This window comes from Sinocyclocheilus rhinocerous, unplaced genomic scaffold (genome assembly GCF_001515625.1).
Source record: "Sinocyclocheilus rhinocerous isolate Xijiao unplaced genomic scaffold, SAMN03320098_v1.1 scaffold688, whole genome shotgun sequence".
Classification (NCBI taxonomy): domain Eukaryota; kingdom Metazoa; phylum Chordata; class Actinopteri; order Cypriniformes; family Cyprinidae; genus Sinocyclocheilus; species Sinocyclocheilus rhinocerous.
The window spans coordinates 2,141,075-2,152,314 of record NW_015651641.1 but is presented as its reverse complement, the minus strand read 5'-3'; the positions used below and the strand labels follow the sequence as shown (position 1 = coordinate 2,152,314).

At 36.1% G+C, this 11,240-nt stretch overlaps 1 protein-coding gene across 1 annotated transcript in view; it reads right to left on the bottom strand.

The window, feature by feature from the left end:
• The window catches only part of LOC107713368 (protein unc-13 homolog B-like), a 29,935-nt gene that overhangs the window by 8,013 nt on the left and 10,682 nt on the right, over nucleotides 1-11,240 (bottom strand). The window contains exons 13-23 of the mRNA XM_016518856.1: nucleotides 8,396-8,546; nucleotides 7,647-7,715; nucleotides 7,464-7,553; nucleotides 7,216-7,356; nucleotides 5,982-6,112; nucleotides 5,793-5,878; nucleotides 5,564-5,690; nucleotides 5,379-5,475; nucleotides 3,731-3,874; nucleotides 3,135-3,212; nucleotides 2,967-3,044 (exon numbers count right to left, since the gene is read on the bottom strand). Coding sequence (XP_016374342.1) covers nucleotides 2,967-3,044; nucleotides 3,135-3,212; nucleotides 3,731-3,874; nucleotides 5,379-5,475; nucleotides 5,564-5,690; nucleotides 5,793-5,878; nucleotides 5,982-6,112; nucleotides 7,216-7,356; nucleotides 7,464-7,553; nucleotides 7,647-7,715; nucleotides 8,396-8,546 — 1,192 coding nt within the window. The remainder of the gene's footprint in view (nucleotides 1-2,966; nucleotides 3,045-3,134; nucleotides 3,213-3,730; nucleotides 3,875-5,378; nucleotides 5,476-5,563; nucleotides 5,691-5,792; nucleotides 5,879-5,981; nucleotides 6,113-7,215; nucleotides 7,357-7,463; nucleotides 7,554-7,646; nucleotides 7,716-8,395; nucleotides 8,547-11,240) is intronic.

The window sequence follows — 11,240 nt, the reverse complement described above, 5'->3', positions numbered from 1 at the left end:
GGGGGGGGGGGGGGGGGGAATAAAGAAAGACCGAACTGTAGTCCTCTACTGTATAAGGGCTCTGTTTATGAGCTCTCAAACACACACATGTACTGTATAACCGCACAGTTTGCATAACCCACCTGTTTACTGCTGACCGCCACCTTCAGAAAGAGCAAAGTAAAGGAATGTTTAACTTTTAGTCATTTCAACCCCATAAAATTAACTAGACTAATTAAGAGCAGGACTGAGGGAGGGAGGAGCTATAGTCTTCAGTGTCACATGATCCTTCAGAAATCATTATATTATGCTGATTTGTTGCTCAGGAAGCATGTCTTATTATTATCAATGTTGTGCTGATTCATTTTTTTGTGGCAACCATAATGCTATTTTTCTCATTAATTTTGGATCCATAGAAAGTTCAAAAGAACAGCATTTATTTGATCTCCTTTGTAACATATTGATGTCTTTACTGACATTTTTGAGTAATTTACTGCATCTTTGCTGAATAAAGGTATTAATTTCTTCAAAAAATTAAAATAAATATAAAAAAATCTTAGTGACCCCAAACGTTTGAATGGTGGTGTACATTACATAAAAGCTATACAGTATAACCCTGACTATTATTTATTTGGCCTTTACTGATTTGAAATTTAGTCTGTACATTGAGGTTGCGGGTTGCAGATTTGTGGAGGGTATGAGTGAAGTTTTCTCCCGAATGTAATAAATTCCCCTATAAAATACAGACACGAGATGAAGGTCACAGTGAGCCAGTGTTCAAGGGGCTGAGGCACGGATGGGAGTTCACACACAGTTCAGACACGACTGGGACAGCGGCGTGCCTGTGGGCTGAAATGGGGCGCTTGGGCGATTGTTGGATTAAAAGGACAGTAACGGATGAAACACAACTATGAATCCAGCATGGATGAGCCCAATAACAAACCTCCCGTTTTTTTTTTTTTTTTAGATTGATATACATACATACTGAAACGTGGATGCAAATGGGACAAGCTCCTTTAGAACCACCTAATAAGCCCTATAGTCACTCTAAAGAAAGGAAGGAAAAAGTCACCAGTTTTCTATTGCTCAGTAAATGGGGAGATAAACAACAATAAACATAAATTAATTAATTAAAAATGCTTTACTAGTTTCCCAGTGTAAAAAAACCCCTGAAACATCATTTAAACCTGATAAATGTAGAAATTTAATTACAGTATAAGTATAATTGCATAAGATATTAAGACTTATTTAATAAATGAGAAAATTAAATACGAGATTATTTTTCTTAATGTTACTTCCCAAGTACATGCTTTATGATGTTTCATTATTTTACTGGAAAAAAATAATGTCAAGTCAAAAGATTATTATTATAATTGTTTTAATTTTATAATTCAATTAATGAATTAATAAATTAAATGTTTTTGTATTTTTCTACTTTTCTTGTTTTAAGCACAAATCTGACAAAGATGAGTGAGATATTTACATTTTTCTATTTTCCAATGGGGTAGAAAAAAATTTCAATTCATTAGTTTTTCCACTTTTTATTTTCCACTTTCAATGAACTATTTTTCATAATATCTTATGCAGTTTTACTTGTTTACTTGCTGTTTTTTTGTCTTGTTTTAAGGGTGTTTACATTTTTTTTTTACTGAAAAACAAGAAAAAAATGCATTAAGATTTTTTTTTTTCAGTGCATATACAGAATTACTCAGTTTTTTTATATAAATTATAAAGAAAAAAGGGGGAATCATCCAACAAGTTTTAAAAGACAACATTTAGTCAACCAAAGCAGCCTGAAACCAAGGCATGACTGGGATTTATGAGACCTGCTGTCCAACAAATCTAACAAAATAATAATACAAATATCAAGTAAAAGGGAAATAAACAAATCAGCAATGTGGAGAGTCTGATGTCACTGTCTCAGGCACAGAAACGAACGCAAGAATTCACTAATCCTTTACTAATCAGACTGAGACTCAACTAATGCCACAACTCACACACACACACACACACACACTCACTCACCACAATCTCTCATCCTCCCCAAATGAATATAACCAAACAAGTTCAACATCACCCGATCCAACAGGATTCATGACATCAGGGTTCTAATTAAGCAAAAATTCAATATACTGTACAACACAAGCAACTACCCTACTTTCAAAACTACTTTATTTAATTCTATGTAAATGGTTTCACTAGATTGGAGTTTGGGTGAGTGGCCAGAGCTGAGCTATTTAACACATCTAACCTACTTGTACCCACCTCGCCATCTTTGACATTTTCCTCGATAACCTGATTAATCACAGAAGAAAGTGTAATAACATGTCTCTCTCAAAACCTTTAGGAACACACACACTTTATAGATATGTGTATTTTGGGACACAACATCTCTTGTGTACAAACCTCTTCCTCCTCCTCCTCAGGGTCCACTATTGCATCCAACTTTATTTAAAAAATAAATAAATAATGTTAATTATATTCTTTACATATTTCTAGAGTCTGCCATCAACTATCTATGAGAAAAATCAAACCTTCAGGTTGACAGTCATTCGCAACGGCTCAAAAACGACTCTAATTTTCCTACCAACTAAAGAGATCTAAATTCTAGTCATACCCTGGCCTCCTCTGTGGCAATCCGAGGAGAAAAGACACAAATGCGGCTTTAACATCAGCCAAAACAGTAATGAACGCAATATAAGCCAAGTATAATGAAATGATCAAAGTAAAAAATAACAGCTGTGAAACTAGCACAATCTGTTATTTATATCATTCCTAAATAAACCTGCAAGCCAAACATTGACTGTATAAATGACAACACAACAATGCTGCATCAAGCCCATCTGGACACAACAGGGAAAGAGTTCTCTTAATATGCTGAGAGAGAATACAGGCCGGCACCTGATGTCCTCTGATGTCCCAGACAAATGAGGAGAGGACAAATGACTTTGCTTAGAGAAGGTCACCTTCCCCTGCTGCTCTCCTACCTGTTTGGCACCCATAGATTCAAACATCTTCTCAAGCTGGACACGCAACTGCTGGACATTATTCATCAAGACGCATGGCTGAGGACAAAGAGAAAGACACGAGAGATTTATTAGAAAAGATGACAACTAACAGAAACATCAGTGTTAACTACCAGGAGAACAACTTACAATCTTCTCCTTATCACAATAGGACGGGAAGCTCTTCTTCAAAATGGCACTGTACTGTAGCAGAACTTTGTCAATGGTCTGTGAAGACAAAGAAATAAGAACTCAGCTTAACGTTTTTCAAAAGTCGGTAGCATTACCAAACAAATAAAAAAAATGAAAAAGCAGGCTAACATTTTAGGAAATCTAGCAGAAACTCTCTGGAGCTCATCTTAGCACTCAGCGCTTTGCGTTTGCTATCTTAAAACTGCTGGAGATCAGAACAAGCTCTCCACGTGTCTGATAAAGGATCTAGAGGGAGCTTTGCATTTCTCTCAGAGAAGCTGGCCAGACTTGCTCTGGGGACTGACTGAAGCTTAATGGAAATGGCTGCATTAAGCATTTTCATTTGGTTACAACAGAATCTCATTCTTTCAGACAAATGTTTTTGCTCCAATTATATTCTTCATTTGCTCCGCACTGAGATACCCTTTGGCTAAAAAGGGGCCATTCTCTCAGAAATCTCAGATAATTCTAGAAACAAGATAATACTCTGACAAGCTGACATTTGTTCTGACATGAATCTATTTGTAATCGGATTAGGAGGGATGCTTGTCCACCTTGGCGAACCGGCGGCTGTAGAGGGCCATGACTTTGGGGTCGGGACACTCCAGTTTCTTGATGATCTCAAAGCTCTGGTTGAGCTGGGTGAAGACGTCCACCACTGAACAGGAGAAGAGAGCGTGCTCTGACGTCTGCTGGAACTGTAGCGGAGATAGAAGCACATCATTGAAATGCCATTTCCATTTCAGTTTTTTTTGTGTGTGTGTGTGTCAGGTCACCTTTATTTATATAGCATGATTATTGGACAATTTGCATGACTATCCGTCATTATATAGTTATGAGGGTGGTGCGTATTTCTTAAATGAATAGTTCACCTAAAAATGAAAATGTGCTGAAAATGTACTCATGCTCAGGCCATCCAAGATGTGGATGAGTTTGTGTCTTCATGTGAACAGATTTGGAGAAATGTAGCATTACATAACTTGTTCACCAATGGATCCTCTGCAGTGAATGGGTGCCGTCAGAATGAGAGTCCAAACAGCTGATTAAAGCATCACAGTAATCTTTTTTTTTTCTTCCTCCTGCTTGTTTAGATATTTGTATGCTTAAATTATTGTGACTATATGTTCATAAGTATGTAGACATATATTATGCTTGCTTTGTTTTTTTGTTGTTGTTTTTTTTCACTTTCTTAATTCTGTAACAATTTGATACTTGTATTGTGCCTTGAGATGCTTATGTGCTTTTCTTCATCATTTACTCACCATCATGTTGTTCCAAACCCATAAGACTCCTTCAAAACACAAATTAAGATTAAGATATAAAATTAAGATAAAAACAACAACAACTCCAGTCCATCAATAAATGACTTGTGAAGCAAAATGCTGCGCGTTTGTAAGAAACAAATCCATCATTAAGGCATTTTAACTTAAATGGTCTCTTCTGGTCAAAATATGAACCCATAATCCATAACACTTCCTCCAGTGAAAAAGTAAATCCCCTGTTGTCCTCCCACATCAAAATCTACCAACATAATTTTTTTCAGAACTGTTTGGACTGTTTTCACTTGTAAACGGTGCTTGATCTGTGCATATTTCTCCCCTGATTCAGACAAGACAACATTTTCACTGGAAAAAGGCAATATTATGAATAAAGCACATGTATTTTAGCCAGAAGTAACCGTTTGAAGTTAAAAACGTCTTGATGATGGATTTGTTTATTACAAACATGTAGCTTTTCTCTTCACAAGTTGTTAACTGATGGACTGGAGTGGCGTGTTTTATTGTGATGTTTTAATCAGATGTTTGGACTCTCATTCTGACGGCACCCATTCACTGCAGAGGATCCACTGGTGAACAAGTGATGTAATGCTACATTTCTCCAAATCTGTTCAAATTATGAAATATATTATTTTCCATATTGGATGTCCTGAGGGTGAGTAAATTGTCTGCAAAACTTTTTTTTTTTTTTTTTGTGAACTATTCCTTTAACAAGCACGAAGAAACACATTTTTGTACAATTAATATAATTGCTCTTGAAAAACTTGCAGATGGCAAAAATTTTAAACTGTTAAACAGTTTTGAAAGGCACAATGACCCGTTTGTGGGCACAAGAGCATCATAAAGGCCAAGAAACACTTCAGTGATGAGAATGTGTGAAAGATAGCTGGCTATTCGAAGGGAATTGCACTGAAAGACATCTTACTCCATCTTTTTTATCTCTCTCCAGGGCTCCATGCATGAACTCCATGGACACATCCTCGTTCTCATCCAGCCACTGCAGCACAAACTGTTGGAACCACCTGGAAAAGGCAAGACATAATGTGAACAAATATCAAAAGTGCTTTTACTTCTGTGTTTGCTAGTTGAGATGATGAAGAGCTCACTCACGTAGGGTATTCGGGCACAACTCCCTTGAAGGTTGGCAGAACCTTCACGTATTCGTTATACAGCCATTTGACCTTGAAGTGCAGGTTCATGTAGTCTGCACTTTTACACAGCCGGTGTTTTTCATGTTCTGTCGAACAAGAATATGTGAATATGAACAACATTTGGTGGCTAAACAAAAAGGTCATATCGGCTCCAATATACTAAATCAATGGACCAAACTGTTACTGACCTTCCATGGCGTACTTCATATCCTGAGAGAACTGATTCCACATGACCTCTGCACTCAATTTCCCAACGTTCAGTTCCTGAGGAAACCTGTGGAGAAACAGGAACACATGATGGCAGGTCATGTGACACATGATGGCAGGAAAATAAGAGATGGATAGGGTAAGTATTTCAGGTTTGTGTGCACACTCACTGGTTTAAGACAGGGGTGTAGGAGTTCCGGTCCTCCTCAATGATGGACACTATAAGGGTAATGAGTTTGGGCCAGAAGTCTAAGTTTTTGATGCTCGGGCCCTGATCTTCTGGGGTGCACTCGTCCTTATGCTGACAAAAAAACAAACCAACAAACAAACAAAATAATTAAATAAAAAAATCTGTATCATTTGCTTGATTCATAGTAAATTAATTAATTATAATTAATCATTTAATTATCATTATATAATTCAATTCAAATAATCATTTAAGTTTTTTTATCATTAAGTTTTAATTTATCATTTAACACAGACATTTTAAATTATAAAAAATTTTTTTTTTTTAAATAATTCAAAAAATTATTAAAAATATACATTTTACACTGTGAAAACAGTGTTATTATTTTTAACTAAAACTATAAAAAACAAACATAAAACATACAACAAAACATAAAATTTGCTTTTGTTAATTGAAATAAGGATGAAATAAAACAATAAAAATATTAGATAAAATCTTAAACTTAAAAAAAAAAGAAAAAAAAAAGAAAATGAGAAATGTTGCATTGGCAACTATCTGAAATAAGTACTAATACCAACAAAAAAAAAGGTAAAAAAAATAAAATAAAGGCTTAATTAAAAAAAAATAAAGGACATGAGAAAATTACTAAAATTAAAAGGAAAACTGAAAATATGTAAAAGTCAACTCAAAATATTAATAAATGCTATAACAGTATTACAATAGTAATAATTAATAGTAATAAATAGTTTGTAATAATAAATATAATTATAATAGTATAAGTAGTCATTCGCTGTTGATCACCAATGAAAAGTGTAAACAAAGGGAAAAAAACACTTTTTTTTAAACTTGAGTGGCGTGTTTTAAGAACGCTGTGTCATTCGCGAGACGCTACAAAAGATGCTGAGATGCGAGCACAACAGTCAAACACGTCCGTCTAGGGCGTTTACATAGAACAATGATGGAAAAGTAGCGCAGAAGAAAGGAAAAACGCGTTTCTGTGTGAACGGCCCCTTTAAATGGTGTGTTTAGGCATCCTCAACAGCCCAGCAGAGCAACACCAGCTCAACCAATGGCGTTAGTCTGGGGGTGAGGCTGTTTATGCCACACAGTTTGGTGAAGCTTGTGGCCCACAGATGACACACTTCAGCTTTAAATCATGCGAGAATTCAAAGCATTACAGTCATAAACAGTAGGTGGTAGATGAAAGATCATCTAACCGTGTCTCCGATCTGAGGATATTGGCGACTATACAGCTCCTGACAGTTGTTGAAGATGTAGTCATACGTGGAGTTGAGGCAGGCTTTGACACAGTCTCGCACAACCTGACTAGCTCTCGGCGGACTCTGCAGTTCCTGGACCTGTCCAGAGTGAGACAGTAAACAGTGTAAATGAAGGACAAAATGAGCACTGATGGAAAATATAGATTGGGGATCAAAACCAACAATTTTTGTTTTTCCTTCTTTACCTTCATTCTGAAAAAAGTGATGCTGGTCAGGAGGTCCACTGTAGATTTGAGGTCCTGTAAACGTTCCTCACTGCTTGCAGGGAAGTTGTTCTGAGAAAGAGAAGAGACAGAAACTGATAATTCACCAAATGTATGATCTAAAAATTGTAAACGAAAAAAACGGTTTAAACCGCCAACACTCACTCGATACATTGAGAGGTCAATGCGCAGGGAATTGTGCAGCTGATCCAAGAGCTTGACAAACCTTTCCTTCTGCAAGACGAGAAAAATTAAGCAAGATTTTCAGCCATCCAGGACACTGACAGGAAATATTTAGCTAATGCATCAATATATACACATACAGTGCACAAGACCTATGGACAACTCTTAAAAACATTATGGGTCTTTTTGGTCTTTTTTAGAGATCAAAATCAAAATCCATGATCCCTGTTGTCTTGACAATATAATTACAGCTTGCAATTAGCTCAAGTGTTCCAATCCATAATGGTGACATTGAATTGTGTGTCCCATGGTGCTTTACTTAGCTGGTCAGTCAATACAAGACAAAAAAAACTGCCACAATAGACACCTCCATTTTCAAAATGGTCTTTCGATTTTGCACTATTAAGCATCTGAATATGGTCAATGGTTTTTCTGTGCTTCTCTTCCATAACTTTATCTACCATACTTCCTCCATCATTTACACAATCTTCACAAATGATCAGAAGTTCAGAATATTCAAAAACTTAAGTGTTTTTAGTTCGATGACAGTTATCAGCATTTTGTTTTACATTTAAACATGCTATTTCTTTGCAAAAAAAGCTACCATAATTAATTACTTGGCATCTATGAAATAATAACAAAAAAAGAACTAAATAAAAATTAAATAAATGATCTTGCCCATGCTTTTATGTGTATGTGTTCTTTACAATCTGTGTGATAGTCGAACACACCCCAAAGTTGGATGCAGCAAATCTGTCGCTAGCGGAGACATTGGTGGATGCAGTGGTGTGGGCGTAGTAGGCGTTGATGTTGGCCAGCAGGGTGCTCATCACAGCAGGGACCCCGGGACACATATACTTAGATGAGAGACATGCAAAGTGCCTGTACAAACAAAGAGAGGGGAGATGCAGAGGATAAAAGTGCTTCTCTTCAAACATATCCACTATACATCCACTTTGTGCAAAGAAAGACAATCACTCTATTCCAAAACCTAGGTAGGCCTAGATACACTCCTGACGAGAAAGCCGTTTCAAAAGGATTATACTATAAAGATCAAACTGTCTTCAAAAATGCAGTCATTTAGATTTTGAAGACAGCATCACATTTATTCTTTTAATCCCAGAATGCATTGCAATAAGCTAAGTGAAAAAATAAATCCAAGATGGCAGGCAAGACAAGAGACATGTTAATTATAAATAAACCTATAAAAATAGCTCAGTGTAATTAGTGTACATGCAATTAAATGATTCATTTATTAAATGCAATTGAAATGTTACCTAGTATTTGTACATTAATATTTGTGTATTGCACAGTTAGCTTAGCAACATGCTAACGTCAAACTCTCCTGAAATCCTGTAAAGTATTCCAAATGAGCCACTTATAAGCAGTGTTATTTTAGTATCACTGATATACTGACATTATAGTCGAAATTATAGTTTTTGTTAATATTTTGAAATATTACATTTTATTTTTATATTTTCTGTTTTCATTGTAAATTTTCAGTAATTTTGTGTTAGTTTTTTTTTTTTTTTCAGTTTTAGGTATTTTAATACTTCAACTTATTATTTTCTGGCCTTGTGGCCCATTCAGAGTGAGTTATGACCGCTTGCGTGTGCTTTATTTGAGCGATGTGCTCCATTAATGAGCATCTCCTCACCCTCCTGACTCCTGATCGAGACTGACTCGTACTCAAGCCATTAACATCCACAGACATCAGGAGTTCATTTCTTTACAGCCCTTGCTAGCCAAGATCCAGCTACTGCCACGGAGAAGACTACATTTATTCATCCTTCACTAACCTTCACTGATTGGCAAAGTTATTATAGTTGGGCTGTAGTTTTTTTAAATGCTAAAAACTTGCAATAACATCTTGTCGTGTACCACTGCTTCAGTACAGCTATCAGCTAAATAGACTCATCCTGACTGTCTCAAGCTTATATGTAAAAAGCATAAATTAAATGATATCTCAAGACTGGGATTAAACTGCTTGATTCACATATGGATTCATTTTACGACACTTTTATGACCTTTTTGGACTTTCTAAGTTTTAGTTACCTGGACTTTCAATGGAGGGACAGACACCTCTTCTCCGTTTTCATTAAAATATCTTAATTTGTGTTTTGAAGGAGTCTTTGGAACGACATAATGGTGAGTAAATGATGAAGAATTTTCATTTTCGGGTGAACTATCCCTTTAAATTAATCACAAATGTGAACTACAAAACTAAATTATATAACTAATAAATTAATTACAAAAAATGACTCTCTTTGTACATTTTCCATCAGTACTGGATGATCTGATTGAATTAATATAACATTATTCAATAACAAGGAATAGTTCACCAAAAATGAAAATGAGCTGAAAACTTACTCACCCTCAGGTCATCCGAGATGTAGATGAGTTTGTTTCTTCATCAGATTTGCAGAAATATATCATTACATCATTTGCTCACCAATGGATCCTCTGCAGTGAATGGGTACCGTCAGAATGAATCCAAATAGCTGATAAAAGCATCACAATAACCCACACAACTTCAATAAATGTATTGCTACTGTGTGTTTGTAAGAAACAAATCAATCATTAAAATGTTTTTAACTTCAAACTGTTGCTTCTGGCCAAAATACAGTTAATTAAAAAGTTAAAAATGCCTAATGATGGGTTTGTTTCTTGCAAACATTTCACTTCACAAGACATTAATTGATGGACTGGAGTGGTGTGGATTACTTGTGGATTATTGTGATGTTTTTATCAGCTGTTTGGACTCTCATTCTGACGGCACCCATTCACTGCAGAGCATCCATCGCTGAGCAAGTGATGTAATGCTACATTTCTCCTAATCTGTTCTGATGAACAAAACAACTCATCTATATCTTGGATGGCCAAATGTATGTGATGTTTAAAGATCAAGTGTTTTAATAAGAAAGATAAAATTAGAAATGAAGAAACAGAATGAAGAAATATGAAGAAAACTGACAGTAGTATAGAGGGTGGATTAATACATACGTCATGGCCTGGTAGATGGATTCAATCCCATAGCGCATTGCAAATTCATCCACTATCTCTTGCGGCACATCGTCAAAGAAAACCTTCCAGGCATCATCGCCACGGGCTTCTGGGATTTTCACCACACCCTGACCGAGGACATCTGTGATGTGATGAAAGAGGTTCTACGAGAAACAACAGAGACTAAATATTAGTGACTAAAAGACTAGCATCATCTGCCTGATAATGAGAGATCTGTACATGGTAAATGCATGTCAGGCAGCTGCTGTGGTGTCTGTGAGCTGGTTGTGTTGCTCTACCTCATGTAGACAGGTGTACTGGACGTGGTAGGGGGCCACTTTCTCTTCACCCTTAATTTCCACACTGATTTGAAGACGGATGGCACCAGAAACAGCAGACTTGTCCGTTCTTTTCTCTGTGGGGTGAGATACGCAAGTAGAATAATTACCATATGTGCAGACATATTTAACCCAAGGGAACAGTGCAGTAAAAATAACTGCTCAGGGTTAGATAGGATCTGAATGTATTTGTTTGTTTGTTTGTGTGTGTGTGTGTGTGTGTGTGTCTGTGTGT